Below are 19,499 nucleotides of genomic sequence, written 5' to 3'. Positions count from 1 at the left end.
TAATAATAATATATTAAATAATAATGAAGAAAAGAGAAATAGTTCTTTTCTGAATGCCTATGAAAATACCAACATTTCTAAGGACAATTCTGCAGAAGAAATAGCAGAAAAATATTTAAGGAATAAAGTGAGTTATAAAACTATAAATAAAAATAATTATAATATAAATATAAATAATGATTATTATGATAATAAAAATATAAGTGAGTGTAATAATTATATACCTAATGATAATACATCATATTATTTGAATAATAAAAATGAAAATATGAATTTAAATTATGTTGGAGAAAAAAATTTTGAAAAGAAAAATGATTATATGTATACAAATTTATTTTTAAATACAAGTAAAATAACTAAACTAATTAATTCTTGTAATACTTCTATGAACCCTATAGAGACGAAGAAATTTTATCAATCCAAAGAACAGGAAGGATATAATAATTATATAAAAAATCAAGAAAAAAATAATGTAGTAAATACTATTGATGATTTATTAAATAAATACACAAACAATACTAGTATTAGAAAAAATGATGATAATTTAAGTTATTTTAAATATAGCATGAACAAACCATATGTATTAGACACAAAAAAGGAGATAACAAATAAATTACTGTTTGACGATGCCTCTGAAAGGAGCAAAACAAAATATACTATGAATAATAATATACAAAATAAAGATAATAATAGCATCATCACCAACAATAATAATAATAATAATAATATTAGTAATATTAATAATATTAGTAATATTAATAATTGCAGTAATTCTGATAGACGCAATTTATATGAACCACAAAGTCATGGTAAAAAAAAAAATTTAATCCAACGAAATAAAGACTATGTTCATTATTTGAGCAAACGAAATAGTATCTTAAAAAATGAAATACTAGTGAAGAAAGATTTAAAAAAAAAAAAAATGAGCGTTTCTGCATATGCGGAGAATTCTTTTATAAAGAATAAACTTAAAGAAGATAGATATAAAAGAAATAACTTTTTTTTTTTTGATATGAATTCTATGTATGAAGAAGGAAAAAATAAAGAAGTAGATTTAATTAACAACATGAGTATATTTAATAATAAAAAGGAAACGACGTGTGAAAATAAACAAACTTATAATTATAATGAAAACAATAAACCTGTTATTAATAATATGAACACATTTGAAAATGATACTAATAAAATTATTAACAATTCCATTATTTATAAAAGTAATAAAAGATGTGAACATTCAAGAAATTCAAATGATAATAGTTTATTTGATATGAGTTATTTAAAATCTACTTATTCAGATTCTAGCAAAATTATTGATTCGCCTTTAAGTTATCAACAAGACAATATGAGCATTTTCAATATAAGTATTAATAAAATTAAAAATGAAGAATGTTTTATAAATGTTTTTGATAGTTCAGATTTACATTCAAAAAATGATGATAATGTAATTCATTACAAAGATTCAAATAATAAAAATATGGTAGATGTTACAAACGTGTCTAGTGACTCTACCTTAGAATCTAAAAATAAAACGTCAGACACATATTCAAACATATATAATTATAAAAACAATAGTAAGACACAAAGAGGAGATAATGATGTATCTATAAATAGGCAAATATCTTCAGCATTAATAAATACTAATAGAGTTGATAATAAAAAAGGAGACTATATAAATAATACAAATAAAATAATTACTAATGGTAACAATAATGATGATGATAAAATTCTAAACAATACTTATAATTTAAAATACAACACAAATTATAATAATATTAATAATGATATAAATGAAACCTACAACAAACATATTATAAATAAGAAGGAAGGATATAGTGATTATTTAATAAACACACGCAGTAATTATAGTTTAAATGATATTAATAAGCAATATGCTAAAAAAAATTATAAAGAAAATGAAAATTTATCTGAGGATATTAACAATAATAATATGAATCGATATTTTGAATGTAAGAAAAATGAAGATATAATAAAAGAAAACATCAACAACAACAACAACAACAACAACAATAATAATAATAATAATAATAATAATAATATGATTGGTGGTGATAAAAATAAAGATGCCAAATTATTTCCTTTATATTTTTCTGATAACAAACTAAATATTATATATAATGATAGAGTAGAAAAACGTTACATGATCAATAGTAATAATAATTTCTTTTCAAGCGACAAGAAAAAAACAACAAGTAACTCAAACATAGATGATAACAAAATGAAATGTTATAATAATAATAATAATTATAATTATGATAAAGGTATAAATATTTATAATTGTAAAAATAAAAATATAGATGGAGAACAGGATAAAAAAAACAACTTGCATAACATGAATACTAGTCATATTAAACATGGATATTTAAATATAAATAAAGAACATATGAACGAATTAAATAATATTAATAATTATGAAGATTATTATAAATATATAAAAGAATTTTTAAATTATATACCTATAACTATTAAAAATATAAATATTTTATTAGCTTTATCTTTATATTTTTTAAATTTTAACATAAATAATAATTCTACAGAAAATAAAATATCAGATAATTTATTAGCAGAACTATTAAATAAATTTTTATATTGTCTTAATTTAAAAACATGCTTACTTAAAGAAAATAAAATAAATAATAGTTCAGATAAATATTATTACATACAAATAAAAGAAAATGATATTAAGAATAATGAATTGTGTGATGAGAACAAGGACGAAAAAAAAAAAGAAAAAAAAAGTGAACAACATAAAAATGGAGATGATATAAACCGTGTGGAGGATATAAACCGTGTGAATGATATAAACCATGTGAAGGATATAAACCATTTGAATGACCAAAATAATCATAATTTGAATGTTGAAAATGAGAATTCCATTAGTAATAATAATAACAACTCTTTTGTTACCTTTTATAATAAACGAATAATACAAATTGAACATGAAGAGATAGCTAACAATATATTAGAAAAAAATTTTGATGATAAGGATCACAATTTTATAACAAATAAATATGATAATAAAAAAAAATTTTTTGTTTTTAATAAAGATATGAAAATAATAAGTTTAATTGATATATATAAAATATCTTGGAGTTTGTGTGTATTAAAAAAGAACGAAATTTTTATTGATCTTTTAAGAATATTATATAAAGAGATTGAATATATGGATGTAGATAAAGATTTCATATTTTGTGTTATGTATCTTTTTCAATATTGTAATATAATTGAAATAAAAGAATGTGAAATAAATATAAATAAAAATGTGATTCTAAATATAAATGATAATAATAATGAAAATATGTGTATGTATTTACATTTATTATATATATGTTCATTATATAATCAAAATATTTTATATAATAATTATCATAAAAAAAATATTGAAAAAATTATTCTATGTTTTCATGATATTTTGGAATATTTAAATTTATATACATGTACTCACATATTATGTGTATTAGCATATTTAAATATAAAAAATGATGAGCATCCATATTTTTTTAATAAAATATTAAATGTATTTAGACATAACATAAAAAAATTAAACAAAAGTGTATTATTAGTAAATATATTATGGTCTTTATGTTTGATTGAAGTACCATGTGCAGAATTCTTAAAAGATATAAGTGAATATATTATAAATATTCTACATTATATTCCACTAAGTGATTTTATAACAATATCATGTTGTTTCGCTTGTCAAAAAATGATACTAATAAATAAATACTGGATGAATGTAAAAAAAACAAAAGAACCAAATATACTACATAAATATATTATGAACATTTCTCAAGAGACTATAAATGAATATAAACAATATGAAAATGATATAGATACATTTTATAAACAAAAGAAATTATATCCATATTATTTTTATAGAAAACCTATATGCCATTCTATCATTTTTAAAATATTAGCTTATAATTTTTTACACTACGAACAGATAAATAAAAAAAAACAACAAGACCAAAAAAATTATAAAATAAATCCTGATGAAAATAAAAATCAAGTAGATGGTTATAAAAAAGGAACAACTAATAGAAGTCTAAGTGTAGAAAATAGACATGAAAAAGAGAATACAACAAATAAAAATGTTAATCTTCATAATTCGAGATTTAATAGTTCAAATGTTTATGGAAATATTAAAAGTGTAAGAATAAAAAATTACAACCTTGAAGATAATGATGTTATAAAAAAGGATATACAGGATGAATTTATAAAAAATAATAATTTTTTATCAACTTATAAACAACAACAAGTACCCTTCTCAACACCATGCGAAGATCTTTATTGTAATAAAAAAATAAATGAAGAACATAATAGAAATACAAACATAGATAATAATTGTAATCATACTTATTCATATATACAAAATAATCTTACAAATTCTATTAAAAATGAGTGCAAAAATAATATATATAAAAAAAAAAATTTTAAAAAAATTAAAGAATATTATAATATATATGATAATAAAAATAATAATTATGATTTTATTCTTAACTCATATGAACGTATCTTATTTACAAATTTAATAGAAGATTGTTGTAATAACATCGATAAAATAAACTCTATACTTTTGATAGAACTTTTATATACTCTATGTATCCTACATATAGACAAATCAAAAATTGTTAATGTCATTGAAAAGAATATGAACAAGAAAATATTTTATGAGCATTATGAGAAGTTTGTTGACAAGATAAAAAAAAAAAAATTATCCACTATAAATAAAAATAAAAGTATAAATAAAAATATAAATAAAAATATAAATGATATAAATATGAACCATGCAGATAAAAATGTCAACATAGAAAAAGAAATGAAAAATGAAAAAGATGATGTTATTATCCTATATTATATATATAATAAATTTATAAAAGAAAATTCGCAGTTTATTAATAAAAATGATTTAGATGATAATTTTTGTTTAGTTGTGAATAATATTTATTTCTGTAAATATATAAATGATGATATTTTTTTAAAAATTATTAAAATGGATAAGGACACAACAACAAGCAAGACAAATAAGGATGATATTACAAGTACGACAAATAATAACAACAATAATAATAATATTATCAATAATAATAATATTATTAATAATAATAATAATTACTATAATTATAGCACCCTTTATAAATTAAAAAATATATTTTGTGGTGGTTCCTTTAAAAAGAATCATATATTAAATAAAGATATGAATCATAATAAGAAACATACACCAAGTAATGAAATTGAACTATCAAAAAATAAAAAAAATGATATAACTAATAAAATCAAGGATGATAATCATAATTATTTTATATCTGAAAAAGAAGGTAATAATAATAATAATAATATAAATAATGAATATAATAATGAGCAAATAAAAAATGAAGATAATTATAAACATACACATATGTATGATAAAAAAGATAACAATGTTTATAATGATATATATAATATGTGTAATACACATAATGAACAATATGATTCAAGTGACAAAAATATTTATCAAAATAAACATCTTAGTTTATATAATAATAAAAATACACATACAAATTATTCACAAAATGATGACTACATATCAAATGAAAAGATTAATATATATTATCAAGATGAAAAAAATATTTATAAAGATACAAAAAATAATATACCTTCATCAAATAATTACACTCAACATTTAAGAGAACACAATGATAATATAACAAGTAGCACAAATAATAGCCCAGAAACTAATAGTGATAATACGTCTAACAAATTATATAAACTTAGAAAAGATATACAAAATACATTTAAGGCTTCTATTTCATATTATATTAATAAAACTACACATAACAATAAAAATAATGATATAGATTATAATGAAAATTTTATTCATTCAGAAATTTATAATAATATTGTTAAAAATAGAAATATAAAAAAAATAATGAATAATCATAAAGAAAATCAAATTATAGAAGAAAATAATTTAAGAAATAATAATGATTATGAAAAAATAAATAAACAAACAAAAAATCCAAAGGATGTAAAATCTAACAACTATCATTTCAATTTTTATAAAATATTTATCTTATTATTACAAATTTCCATAATATCTTTATTTCTCTTTATTATTATATTTATATATACATCATTGGCATAAATATTACATGCTTAAATAAGGAACATACATACATATAAATATATATATATATATATATATGAAGAAATATACACATAAAAAAATATACATAAATATTTACAATACAATATGGATACAAAAATGTAGGTATATATATATATATATATATATATATATATATATATATATATTTATTTATTTATTTATTTATTTATTTATATGTATTTTTTTTTTTTTTTTATAATTATTTGAAGGAATATATATGTTTCCTAAGTTTTATAATTCATTCTTCATATTTTAAAATAAGAATATTAAATTGATGATATTATTTTAACCGTTTCTTTTAAATCAAGGCACATTTTTTTCTTTTTTTTTAAATAATATATATATTATATATATATATAATATCATATAACATTGATTATTTTATATGCATGTTGAAGAATACAAAATAAAAAAAATATAAAAAAAAATAAAAAGAACAAATATAATATCACCATATATTATTGAAAGGATAATATTTAAATATAAATATATATATATATATATATAATATAATATGTATATTTTATATTATTATATATAATAATATATATGTTCACTTAATATTATATATATATAATATTAAAGAGAGCGAGAAACTACTCATTGAAGTTTTATATGTATACATAATATAAAGAAAAAATAAAATAATATATTTTGAAAAAAAAAAAAAAATATATATAATATATAAATATATATATATATATATATATTTATATTTATATTGCAATAATTTTAAAAAGTTTTCATTGAAATAAAATTCTCTCTATATATTATATTGTAAGAATATTTATATATATATATAATATTATTATTATATTATTCTTTTTTTTTTGAGGAAAAAAAAGATGGGGCTTCCATCATTTTTTAGAAAACTATAATGTAAAAAGCACATTAAATAAAAATTAAGATGAATATTTTTTTATATGTAAAATAAATGTATAAATGAGTACATCATAAATATATATTCATATAATATGAATATGTATATATATATATAGATATTTATATATATATATATATTTTTTTTTTTTTTTTAATTTTAATTTTTTTTTTGTAAATGTCAACTTGTAATATACCCAAGGTACTTTCAGGTACCTTCGTTGAATTTCAAGTGGTAATTTTAACACTTGATGAAAATCACTTTGCAAGTGAATTATGTGATAATAAATGTAAGGCATTAATAAAGATATGTAATAGATGTATGATATATTATATAATAAAAAATATTATTGAACAGAGATTAAAATATATAACTATCGTTGTTAATAGTAAATATTATGATGACATGGTTAATTATATTAATACAACATTTCAAGATAATTATAAATATGATGATAAGAAAGGAAAACATATTTATTGTATAGACATCGAACCATATACTACAAACAACAATGAAGATATAGGTTCCATTCAATGTTTATTACAAATTAAAAATAAAATAAAAGTAAATAAAAAGAAATGTATTATAAGTATATTATTATTTATATGTATTAATTTATATATATATATATATATTTACATTTGTTTATTATTCTTTTAGTCTGATTTTATTGTGGTCAATTGTGATATTCTCGGATTTGTGGATTTTCATTCCTTAGCTAGTAATATGCTGAAATATAAAATAAATAAAAATATACATACATATATATATATATATATATATATATATATATTTATATATTTTTATTTATTCACTTGTTGTGCTTCTCCAACAGTGTATCATAATTTTTTATGTATTTGTCTCACATCCTATAATATTTTCGTTTTATTCATATGTTATCTTATTTTTTTTATTATTCCATAGATTTGTTTAGAGGGGAGAATGCAATATGTGCCATATTACTGTTAGAAAATAACCAACCAAGTAATGATAAAAAGAAGAAGGAGATAACAGACGAATATGTAAATCTAGAGAATAACGTATGGGTGTGTATTGACAAGAATAGTAAAGTTGTTAGTATTAAAGATTCTTTATCTATGAAAGAAAATGGAAAGATGAAAATTAGTAAAGTAAATTTATTATTTCATAAAAATTTTGTATTAAAAACGGACTTATTAGATAGTCATGTATACATTTTTAAGCATTACGTTTTAGAAATAATGGAACAGAAAAAAAACAAATTCTCAAGTATCAAGGTAATAAATATATATATATATATATATATATATATATATATATATATATGTACATATATACATACATATATATATTATTTTATTTTAGTATGACTTGATTCCATATTTAGTAAAAATTCAAAATACATCCAAGGCTGCAGGTAGGAAAGGATAATAATTTATATCATCACCTGTATATATCATACAACTATGTTCTTATTCTATTTTATTATTTTATTTTATTATTTTATTTTATTATATTATTATTTTATTTTATTTTTTGTAGAATATTCCAAGGGGGAATTTAAATATAACATGTATAATTCATTAATTGAAAAATATGAAGGGGAGGATGAAATTGAGGAAGGCAAAAGAGAAAATCCAATGTTGGACATCATAAATAATGTAATGAAAATTTTGAAATATATACATATAAATAAATAAATAAATATATATATATATATTTATATATATATATATTTTAACAAATGAAATGTATAATATGACATATTATATTTATTCATTTTATAGGAAAATGTAGAGAGTGTTGTCTGTTATATACAACCAAAAAATAATGGATTTTGTCAACGAATTAATAGTATCCCAAATTTTTTTAAAGCGAACTTATTGGTAAAAAAATAATAAATAAGAGAAACATGTGTTGATGTTTAAAATATAAATAAATATAAATATATATATATATATATATATATATATATATATATATGTATGTGTGTATATATTTATTTATTTCCTCATTTTATTATTTTTTTTATTTTTCTCTCTTTCTTTCAGTTTTGTGTTAGTAGACAAGATCATTTGAAAAACATATTGCCTCCTTATTGTTTTTTTCTTCTAACGGAAAAAAATCAATCGGTATATATATAAAAATAAGTGAATTTTTTTTTTAATCAAATATAAAATTTATCATAATATGTAATAAGCGTATATTAATATATATATATATATATATATATATTTATATATATATAATTTTTTTTTTTTTTTCTGCAGTTTAAAGATTGCATAATAAGTAGCCATTTTGATCATGAAGAAAATATCCTCTTAAAGAAATCAATTTTGGGTAATAATATATATGTACTACCAAAATGATATAATAAACACACATATATATATATATATATATATATAACATCCTCACATTTTTTAGGTAAAAATGTTAAGATAAAAAAAAATTCATCAATAAATAGAAGTATCTTAATGGATAATATAACAATATATGAGAAATGTGTCATTCAAAATTCAATTATTTGTGATAATGTTGTTATTGAAGAAAACTGCAAGGTAAATAATTATATAAAATTATTACGTATGTATGTAAATATAGGATATTTATATATGTTCTCTTAAGAATTTAATGAAGCCATTATATTATATTATTATTTTTTTTAACTCTTCCTATTATATATATATACATATATATATATAATTATATTTTATATATGTTACATATTATATATATGTTTATTTTTTTTTATTTAGCTCATTGATTGTATTATTAAGGAAAACAGCGTTATTGAAAAAAATAGTGTACACGAAAAGGAAACCTTACCATTATTTATTTCTTAATTTTTTAACATATCATAACATATTACATATAATAATATATATATGTATTTTTTTTTATTATTAATTTTTTTTTTTTTTAAGCCGTTCTCATAAAGAATAAATATATTATAGGTATATAAAAAAAAAAAAAATATATACATATATATATATATAATATATATTATTATTATTAAATATCTTTTAAATCTTTATATATAATTTATATTATATATATGATTTTATATATGTACCAGAAATTTTCATTATTTTATCATTATAATTTTTTAATATATATATATTTATTTATTTGTTTATTGTATTATTTTTATGTACTTATATTATATTATTTTATTATTATATTAAATTACTTTGATGTTTTAAAATATTGTATATTATCCTTTTTAAAATTAATATACTTAGGTTTCTTCTCATAAATATATATAACTTTGAATATACATATAATAATATATAATATATATATAATATTTTAAGCACAAACATTTTGAATATAGTCCTTATAAATATATATTATAATATATATTAAAATATATATATTTTTTTAAACTTATATATCCCAAAAATATAAAATTAGGATGTTTTAAAAAATTATATGAAGTAAAATAAAAAAATATATTCTTCAATTGAAGTTTAAATATAATATGTTTATATATAATAAATGATGATATTATAAAGATGTTATGTAAGTATTATATATATATTATATAATAATAATTATTTAAATATATATGGGACTATTTTTAATATGAAGCTTTTTAAAAAAAAGTAGTTTGGAAAAATATAATGTAAAAATATGAAAGAAGAAAATAATATACTTTTTTTATATTTAACACTTTAAATACGTCATATATATATATATATATATATATATATATATAATATGTATATATAAATATTTTGTAATTATATATATTGAATAACATAATATGTCATTTTACAATTTAACAAAATAATATTATTCTTTTTAAAAGTGTATTTATAAAAGTATTAAATATATACAATTACATTTTAATATATGAAGGTAATATTATATATATATATATATATATATATATAAACCAACTAATGAACAGCGCCCATTTATATTAAATTATATTAATACAAAACAAAAAAAACATATTATTAGAAATTTTTTTTTATTAAACCATATATAAGTGTTCCTTTTTTATAATATCCTTTTATTTGAGTGTTTGTATATTTTTTTCTTTTTAATATTTCATTTATAATATTAAGATGGTAAAAAACAAAGATTCTGATGAAAATGTGTCAGATGAAGATAGTAGGAGGTCTGAGCATAAAAAGGAAGATGTAGAAAGGTGAGAATATAACACAGACAAAAAATTAAAAAAAAATATATTTGAAACAAACATTATATATATATATATATATATATATATTTATTTATTTATTCATATCTATAAATTTTTTCCCTTTTTGTATATACTTATGTTTTCATACCATTTCATCTTATCACACCTTTTAGGCACCAGAAAGAAAAAAGAAGCCGATCCAATTCTAGCCAAGCGAAAAGAAGTTCGTCCAATTATCAATCTAAAGAAAAACATACAGAGAGAAAAGTAAGAAGGAGAAAAAACTCACATAGTAATAATTCATATGAAACCTCATCCGACGAACATAATGATAAATCGAGCTCAGATGAGCATAGAAGAAGGAGAAGAGAAAGGGATCGATATAGAGAAAGAGATAGGGATAGAAATAGAGACAGAGATAGAGAAAGAGATAGAGATAGAGAAAGAGATAGAGATAGAGAAAGAGACCGAGATAGAGAAAGAAAAAGTATAAGAGAAGAACGTTTAGGAAGAGATGACAAATATGATAGGAGAAAAAAAAGAAGACAAAGTAATTTAAACCGAAATTTGACATCATCTCATGAAAGGTCAAGATCAAGAGAAAGAAGAAGAAGAAGGATACAAGCTGAATGTATTAAAAAGGCAGGAGGATTTAAACGGTTAGCTGATATGGAGGGTCATGAAACAACAAATGTTTTTTGGGATGGTTTTCAATGGGTAGCAAAAACAAATCAAACAAATCCACATCATTTAGATCCAGCTATAATGAATTCAACAAGAAAATTGAGAAGATTATATTTTGGAAATTTACCACTTCACTTAGGATTGAGTGAAAATGCATTTCAAGAGATTGTATGGAATGAAATGAAAAAAAGAAAATATTGTAATGATGAAAATATAAATCCTGTTTTATATGTATGGTTTGCAAAAGACAAAGGAAATTATGGTTTTGTTGAATTTGCAACTGTAGAAGAAACAGAAAGAGCTTTAACAATGGATGGTATGATATGTAAAGGGGTGGCTTTAAAAGTATCACGACCTAATGATTATTCAACTAATACTGTTAAACAAAATCAAAATATGTTACTACAAAATATAAACAAAATTAACAATAATAATAATAATAATAGTAATAGTAATATCTTTAATAATATAATAAATAATAAAACAAATAATATACACAATTATAATAATAATCCATATAATAAACCACCTCCACCACCTCCAGGTGCACCACCACAAAGTTTGTATATGCAAAATAATTCACATTCTTCTTTAACAAATATTGATAATATACATACCAAATACTTAAGAGTTATTGAAATTGTTTCACTTGAATCTATTTGCAATGAAGAATATTCAACTATCGTTGAAGATATTAAAGAAGGATTTCATAGCCAAGGATTAATTATTAATGCTATTTTAATAAATCAGAAATATGTAGAAAATACTCCTTTTAATATTGGAGATGTTATTATAGAATTTGAAAGTGAAGAATCAGTTGATAAAAGCATTCAAAATATGTCTACTCGAAAATATGAAGGAAAATTTATAAATATGGATAAATGTGATCAACATACATTTGATACATACGTAAAACCAATCATTCGTGATTTATATGATAATCAATGAATTAGTTTTTTTTTATTCAAAAATATATATATATATATATATATATATATCACGACTTTTGAGACATGGCCAATTTATAAAATGTAATATTTTAAAAAAAGGGAATGTAAAAAAGGAAAATATATATATATTTTTATTTTATTATATTTATTATTTATAAGTTTATACACACAATTATATATACATATATATATACTTATATATTTATTTTTTTTTATTTTTTATTTTCAGTCATAAATAACTGTTTGCTAAATAATCAACATATTTTTTAAACATCCCTTTTTGTTTTATTGTAACGCTTTCACTTTAAAAGATGTAAGTATGCATTCACATATATATATATATATATATATATATATTTATTTATTTATTGTGCATGAAAGGAATATTTAAATTTCAATGACATATCTAATATCTATATTCATATTTTGTTACACTTTATAGAAAGCATTATAAATAAATATATCTTTAAAAATAAAAAAAAAAAATTTTTTTGATCGATCTTTATTTTTTTATCCTTATTACCCCAATTTATAATATTTTGCTTCTTATAAATAATTACCTTACATTTAATAATTTTTTTTTTTTTTTTATTTGTTAAATTATAAAATTTATAATTACGTAAATATAATCAACATATATATGTTATATGATATATCATATAAACATTTTGTTTTTAAAATATATATATATATATATATATATATTTTTATCGTAAATGTAAAAAGATAAGAAGACAGGCACACATACATGTCATTTATTTTATATAAAGTTTGTTTTTACATTATGACAAGAGGATTAATAATATACAAAATAAAAAATAAATATATGATGAAAGCATTATTATTTTTTCTTTCTTGTTTATTATTTATTTTTTATTATTTTATTATAATTTAATTTTTTTTTTTTTGTCCCTATAATTTTAAAATATTACATCAAAGGAAAACACCCTAAACATTATTTATATATAATATAATATATATATATATATATATATATATATTTTTTATTTTTTCATAACGCTTGTGTAAATATTTCTTGTGGTAGTAAACATCCATTCTAATTATGAATGAGAATAAAAAAGGTACCTTAGCAGAAAAAGAGACTGAAGAAAAATCGCCTACTATAAATAAAAATATATTATTCAAAGAATTTAATAATAATAATGATTTAAAAGATACGTTTGTAAATATATTAACAGACTATAGTTTAGAAAGTGAAAAAGAGAAAAGTAACATCTCTTTATTTAATGTATTCAAAAAGAAATTTAAAGAAGAAAAATATTATAGTAGATTTTTATTACTTTTTAAAATTCCAAATAATATAGAAGAAAAAAAATGTATTAATAAAAATTTAATAGATATAATAAAAGAAAAATATCAAATCATAACAGGGATTTGTCTATTTGTAAATGTATATTCAATAATGTTTTTAGAATGTATTGATACAAAAAATATATTTCTTTTTCTAAAGCATTTGACTACTATCAAATATATATCTCATATTAATGTTTTATATTTCAGTGAATTAAATAAACAATATATAAATGAGGAGTTTTATTTTTATGAATATAAAAAGGAGGATTCAAGGGGTGTTATTTCTAACGAATGTAATTGTGTCGATGAGGTAGAATAATCAAAAAAATAAAAAAAAAAAATATAAAATATATAAAAAATAAAATAAAATAAAACAATTAAATATTTTATGTATATATAAATATATTTACATATTTTTTTTCATTTCAAAGGTGTGGGAACTATATTTAAATATACTTAATTTGTCTAGCTTTATAAAAAATAACAAAGATAGACAAAATATTTTTGAAAAAAATGAATATATAAAAAAAAACTTTTCTTTACTTCAAAATTTTTACAGCGAAAATGCAAAGCGATATATTTGGAATATACATGGTTCTAAAATAAAAAAAAAAAAAAAAAAAAAAATATACATACATATATATATATATATATATATATATATATTTTCCTTATAACCATTTAATTTCTTTTTCTTCTTGTAGAATTTCTTTCTTTTTTTGTTGATGATTTCAAATTATCTGTAGATGATTTTTCAGACGATTTTATAGATTTTTAATTTGACTTTTATTTTTTTCCTTCTTCGAAAATGACATGTTAATATTATATGGGCTTACATATTTTATGACTCTCTACAAAATAAAGGAGGAACATTTTTTCAAATATTTTATGCCCCCCATATATATATATATATATTTACATATACCACTTCCATACAACTTCAATTCTGTAATTTATTCTTCAACCATATTTTGTTGATGAGGTTACTCTTAATTCTTACTTGTAGAGATGTGTTTTATAAAGTTATCCAACTGCTCATGGTTAGATAAAATTTCTAAGTCATTCAGAATATTCTCATAGGATTCTTTTAATATGAAAATCTTGCTGTAAATTTGAAAAAGACAAATGGAATGATGCATAAAAAAAAAAAAAAAAAAAAAAAATACCATATCCTTATAGCACATAAAATATTGATATTATAAGAAAATAGATTAATAAATAATTAAGAAGAACACATACTATAATATGTGTATTTTCTTTTTGTAAATGATTAAGTATTTGAGAGAAATAATATCATAACAATATATCTAATATATATATTATATATATATATATATATATATATATATTCATTTAATAAATATCCAATCAAAATAAATGAACTAATCTAAATTTATCCAATAAATATATGAACTATATAAAAATAATGTCTTTCATTAAAATATACAACATAAACGTTGCTAGTGTAAATGGAATACCTTGACAATAACACAATTCTTTTTTATAATTACTATATGCTTTTAAAAAATTAAAGAATAGCTATTATCACTTTTCATAATTATTCTTAAATAATATATGCTTTGTATATGTTCTATTAATATCTTCTCTTATGGAACTTTCATATTTATTATTTATACTTAGATAATATTGTATAATCTTTTTTTTTTTTTTTTTTTTTTAAATAAAATAATTTGATCTTATCCTCATATTTCCATATTTTTTATGTATGAGACAAAAGGTGATATTAGTTCAATAAATTCTATAATTTTTTTATGAATAAAAATTATGTTTTTTTTTTATCTTATAAAAATGAAATAAAAAATACTAATCGGAGATTTCAAAATTAAAAAAACTAAACAAGGTACACAAAAAGTTCAAATTAAAAAATAAAAAATTAAGAAATATATAAAAATAATATATACATATATATTATATATTATATATTTCTTTTATACACATTTATTTCTTTATTCGTAGGTTTTTCTTTTAATGCCACTTTTCTCAAACATTTTTGGATGGCTTCCAAATTAATAGATGGTTGCTAGCTAAAAAAAAAAAAAAAAAAAAAAAAAAAAAAAAAAAAAAAAAAAAAAAAAATATACATATATATAATATATATATATATATATATATATATATATATATGCACTTAAATGTGGATATTCAAAATACACAACAATATGTACATATAAAATTATATATATTTTCCATTTTCTTTCTCAAATTATGAATATATTTACTTGTTACAAATGCCATCCTGTTATAAACCCACTTAATAAATAAAATATTATTTTTTATGTTATTTTTGATCACATGATTTCCTTGTGCATCCCATATATGCAGATGGCCATCTTGTCCACCTTGAAATAAATATACATAAAAATAAATAAATAATAAATTGTAAAATAAGGATATAAGGCAATCAAAAAATGATATACAAAATATATATAGACACAAATATAAAATATATAACATATATAAAATATATAATATATATAAAATATATAATATATATAAAATATATAAAATACACATATAAAATATTCATACATATATATTTTTTTATTTTTTTTTATTTTTTTATTTTTTTTTATTTTTTTTTATTTTTTTATTTTTTTTTATATTTTTATTGTTTTTTATTTTTTTAATTTTTCTGTTTATATTTTCTTATATGCATTACCCGATAATACAAAATTTGAGTCGAACGAAAAAACGGGATAAGATAAATAAGAAGATATATGAGGAGAATTTTTTTCATACATAAAATTATATGAATATAAAAAATGTCCTGTATATGCATCCACTGTATATATGGAATTATTTTTTGTAGTTATAAGCATTTTTTTTTCATCATGAGAAAAATCCATGTGTATACAATAATTATCATTTACTGTTACCTTTGATATATCAAAGCTAGCAAAATAATCATCATTATAATCATCTCCAAAACAACTACATAAATAAATTGTATTTACATTACCTGTATAACCATATAATATACCTGACTTATTATAACATACTATACAATTATTATTTTGAACATTTGTCTTATATATTATAGATTTATTTTTAATATTATATACAATTAATTCTTTATTTTTTAATGCAACAATAAATATATGAGTATTTGGATGTAACACAAAACTATTATCTATTATTTCATCAGATAACTCATATATATGTAATACTTTTTTATTTATTATATCATAATGATATATTTTCATTTTCTTTTTATTTTCATATGCTGTAAATAAACATTCTTCTATTTCATAATTTATACATAACTCATTATTTTCTTTTAAATCTTTCTTTAATAATTTTATATCGTTTACAACTAAATCTTTAATACTATAAGTTAACTTTTCTTTCCTTTCACATATATCATATATTTTTATTATATTCTTTGTATTTGTAGTGGCTATTATATTATTTAGTAAATCTATGCTTGTTATATATCCTTCACTCTTAAAATTCGCACATATTTCAAACCTTTAAAAAAATGAAAAAAAAAAAAAAAGAAAAACCAATGAAATAAAATGAAACAATACCCACAAGAAATATTACATAAAATAAAAAATATATATATATATATATGTATATATTTATTTTTAATATACTTTTTCATGAGGTTGGCATCAATGACAACATCATCATCCATTATGACTCTATTGTAATGTAAAAAGGTTAAAAAAACGAAAACAAAAAATATGTTTATGTGTACATATATAGATCAAATCGTCGCATATATATATATATATATATATATTTATTTATGTATGATAAATGTTTTTACTTTTAATTATATATAATAATATATTATATTTACACTTAATCAGAATTCATAAAGTTATTAATATTTATATGAATATCATTTTTAATATATTTTTTTTTTTATATATTATTAATAATTATATGTTATATATATATATATATATATATATATATATATATGTATTTATTTTTTATATTTATTATATATTTATATTATTCTTAATTTTAAAAAATAGTTTTATTATTAAATTTCTGAAAAATATATTCTATATAAATATACGTAAAAAATACATTTGGCGGTTCTTATATATAAAAAAATATATATACCTACATATATATTATATAATATATATATTTTATATATATAAATATATATAATATATATATATATATATATTTAATTTAATGGAACATGCATGGGACAAACTACAAATTTTGTTCCATACACAATATATTGTATATATAAAAAAAAAAATTTTTTTTTTTTTCTTTTTTTTTTTTTTTTTATTAAAAATAATATAACATATATATATATATATATTATTTAATTTTTTTAATGTTATGTTATTATATAATATATATGTATATATAACAAAATTTATATGTTAAGGGGAATAATAAAATAACAATGATGATAAATTATTTGAAAAGAATTCAGGGTAAATTTATACCTGGTTTTATAAATCATAAGGTAATAATTATTGTAAAGAAAAATTTGCAGTATTTTTTTTTAATGGGAAAAAAAAAAAAAAAAAAAAAAAAAAAAAAATATATATATATATATATATATATATATATATATATATATATATATATATATATATTTATATTTATTTATTATTTTATCTCATGTTATATACTTTGTTTCTTTTTATTATTATATAATTTTTCCCTTTAGATAGTAGGAAATTTAAATAAAATTAATACAAACACACATAATGATGTTATTGAGAATATAAATGTAAAACAAGAGAGTGATGTGTCACATATAGGTGAAAATATAGACGTAGGAAATATAGATTATAAATACTGTCCATATTTAAAACCATTAGAAATTAAAGGTATTAAAAGAGCTGATAGAAAGTTTGATTATAATAGTAGTTATAGCTTTATGAATAAACAAAAAGATTTTACAGAAAAATTTAAAACAAGTTTATTTACAAAATATTTATATAATGGAATGAAAATACCTTTACCACCAAAGAGATATAAAATATCGCAATATGTAATATAAAATATTTCTAAAAATTATTTATTATATTAATATATATGTATATATTTATGTGTATTATATATTTTTTTTTTTTTTTTTTTATAGGTGGATGTTAGATTAGACATGTTCTCACCTTTAATAATAACATGTCTTATATGCTTCCCATTTTTCTTTACAAGATTTATGTGAGAAAAAAAATAAAAAATATAATATACATATATTTACATTTTTATGGTCATATTTGTAGAATGAGTAATATTATTAATTTTTTTTTTTTTTTTTTTTTTTAGGTGGTCAGTCGAACACGCATAATATAACCTTTAATTATATACAATATAAAGGAAAAAAATAAAAAATATAATATATATATATTATATTTTTTAAGGTTT

The 19,499-nt window shown here is 17.9% G+C and overlaps 6 protein-coding genes across 6 annotated transcripts; 5 read left to right on the top strand and 1 right to left on the bottom strand.

The window, feature by feature from the left end:
* PGSY75_1326500 (hypothetical protein) lies at window positions 1-6,142 on the top strand (the record flags this gene model as incomplete). Its single annotated transcript, XM_018787325.1, has 1 exon — window positions 1-6,142. A coding segment is annotated over one exon (6,142 nt), but the record flags the coding sequence as incomplete, so codon positions are not given.
* A 1,081-nt stretch (window positions 6,143-7,223) lies between these two features.
* On the top strand, window positions 7,224-9,871 carry PGSY75_1326400 (putative translation initiation factor EIF-2B gamma subunit; the record flags this gene model as incomplete). Its single annotated transcript, XM_018787324.1, has 10 exons — window positions 7,224-7,610; window positions 7,707-7,767; window positions 7,971-8,302; window positions 8,391-8,442; window positions 8,568-8,686; window positions 8,813-8,911; window positions 9,077-9,157; window positions 9,296-9,365; window positions 9,453-9,586; window positions 9,785-9,871. The coding sequence occupies 10 exons, from the start codon at window positions 7,224-7,226 to the stop codon at window positions 9,869-9,871; spliced, it is 1,422 nt and encodes a 473-aa protein (XP_018640066.1).
* Window positions 9,872-11,101: 1,230 nt separating this feature from the next.
* On the top strand, window positions 11,102-12,810 carry PGSY75_1326300 (putative RNA-binding protein; the record flags this gene model as incomplete). The annotated part of the gene is made up of 2 exons (XM_018787323.1): window positions 11,102-11,184; window positions 11,352-12,810. The coding sequence occupies 2 exons, from the start codon at window positions 11,102-11,104 to the stop codon at window positions 12,808-12,810; spliced, it is 1,542 nt and encodes a 513-aa protein (XP_018640065.1).
* A 1,065-nt stretch (window positions 12,811-13,875) lies between these two features.
* On the top strand, window positions 13,876-14,904 carry PGSY75_1326200 (hypothetical protein; the record flags this gene model as incomplete). Its single annotated transcript, XM_018787322.1, has 3 exons — window positions 13,876-14,436; window positions 14,558-14,720; window positions 14,831-14,904. The coding sequence occupies 3 exons, from the start codon at window positions 13,876-13,878 to the stop codon at window positions 14,902-14,904; spliced, it is 798 nt and encodes a 265-aa protein (XP_018640064.1).
* Window positions 14,905-16,127: 1,223 nt separating this feature from the next.
* PGSY75_1326100 (hypothetical protein) lies at window positions 16,128-17,784 on the bottom strand (the record flags this gene model as incomplete). Its single annotated transcript, XM_018787321.1, has 4 exons — window positions 16,128-16,171; window positions 16,367-16,486; window positions 16,807-17,615; window positions 17,744-17,784. 4 exons carry the CDS (start codon window positions 17,782-17,784, stop codon window positions 16,128-16,130), a joined length of 1,014 nt encoding a protein of 337 aa, XP_018640063.1.
* A 741-nt stretch (window positions 17,785-18,525) lies between these two features.
* On the top strand, window positions 18,526-19,422 carry PGSY75_1326000 (hypothetical protein; the record flags this gene model as incomplete). Its single annotated transcript, XM_018787320.1, has 4 exons — window positions 18,526-18,588; window positions 18,796-19,122; window positions 19,216-19,295; window positions 19,401-19,422. 4 exons carry the CDS (start codon window positions 18,526-18,528, stop codon window positions 19,420-19,422), a joined length of 492 nt encoding a protein of 163 aa, XP_018640062.1.
* Window positions 19,423-19,499: the final 77 nt, after the last annotated feature.

Source organism: Plasmodium gaboni, chromosome 13 (genome assembly GCF_001602025.1).
Source record: "Plasmodium gaboni strain SY75 chromosome 13, whole genome shotgun sequence".
Taxonomy (NCBI): domain Eukaryota; phylum Apicomplexa; class Aconoidasida; order Haemosporida; family Plasmodiidae; genus Plasmodium; species Plasmodium gaboni.
Note: the sequence above shows the minus strand (reverse complement) of the source record. Positions and strands in the feature narration are given on the sequence as shown.